The sequence below is a fragment of the Poecilia reticulata genome, linkage group LG4 (assembly GCF_000633615.1).
Source record: "Poecilia reticulata strain Guanapo linkage group LG4, Guppy_female_1.0+MT, whole genome shotgun sequence".
NCBI classification, from domain to species: domain Eukaryota; kingdom Metazoa; phylum Chordata; class Actinopteri; order Cyprinodontiformes; family Poeciliidae; genus Poecilia; species Poecilia reticulata.
Genome location: NC_024334.1, coordinates 12234936 through 12236018, shown reverse-complemented (window position 1 = coordinate 12236018; position 1083 = coordinate 12234936). Strand labels below are relative to the sequence as shown.

Sequence of the window (1083 nt, the reverse complement as noted above, 5' to 3'; positions counted from 1 at the left end):
TATATATATATGAACAACCAAATATTGATTTCTGAGCTCTTCCTGATTAAAGCATTGCCGTTTCTAAATGAATATAAACTTGTTTTCTTTGCATTATTTGAGGTCTGAAAGCTCCGCATCTTTTTCATTATTTTGACCATTTCTTATTTTCTTCAAATAAATACTAAATATTTGCGTGTAATTTCAGAGACATGTTGTCAGTAGTTCATAGAATAAAAGAACAATGTTCATTTTACTCAAACATATAGCTATAAAAAGTAAAATCAGAGAAACTGATCATACCAAGAGGTCTCTTAATTTTTTTCCTGAGCTGTATACGTCACATTTTATAATGTGATTTCATTTATAATCTCATAATTTTTATACTGCGTGTATAATTGGCTTGTTTAAAAGTTTTTTATGTAATTTTACCATGATCAAAATTTTGTTTGTGCCAATATTTCCTCTACATATTTTGTATTTTAAATCATGCAGGTGGGATTAACGTCCGGCTATGTGTCGTAAAAATGTCTTATTAGCAGAAGCATAAATCAGTGTAAAGCTTGACAACAAATAAGAAAACATGCAACTAATAACAGCTAAAGCACTATACAGAGAGCAGGACTAAGAGTCACTTACCACCTATTAGAAGCAGCGAAGAAGCAAAAACTATCCAAGTAAGAATGTCAAAACTACCACAGCGAGTAAAAGGCATTTTCATTACGATGAACCATCCTGTTCGTGGTGTAGAAGTCCAGTCATGAGTGGATCCGTCTCCGTGTCTCTGTCTGCAGCTGCTCCGCCGCGGTTGTCAGCGCCAGACCCACTTGACGCGCACTTCTGCGCCCTTCGAGTTGGAGCACCATCCGCAACAGCCTCCATCAGAGAAAACAATTAAAGACTGAAGCGTGGCGCTCAGAGAAGCACGCGCCAACGTGCACGTGCATGCACAAACACAGAGTAGCCATGGAGACGAGCCACGTGGAAGGAATTTTTATTAATCAGGTGATGAGAACTATGGAGGACCAAAACTGACATAATAAATAAAAGAATAAATATATATCCAACATAATAATAAATGAAAGAATCAATACAAAAATAAAA

At 36.0% G+C, this 1083-nt stretch overlaps 1 protein-coding gene across 5 annotated transcripts in view; it reads right to left on the bottom strand.

The window, feature by feature from the left end:
• The window catches only part of crb1 (crumbs cell polarity complex component 1), a 37467-nt gene extending 36583 nt beyond the window's left edge, over positions 1-884 (bottom strand). For all 5 annotated transcript variants that reach the window (XR_533492.2, XR_001776536.1, XM_017304384.1 and 2 more), the window contains exon 1: positions 619-884. Coding sequence is in view for 3 of the 5 variants with exons in the window: in XM_017304384.1 (XP_017159873.1) it covers positions 619-700 (82 nt within the window). In the remaining 2 variants the exon portion in view is untranslated. The remainder of the gene's footprint in view (positions 1-618) is intronic.
• Between the last annotated feature and the right edge of the window lie 199 nt (positions 885-1083).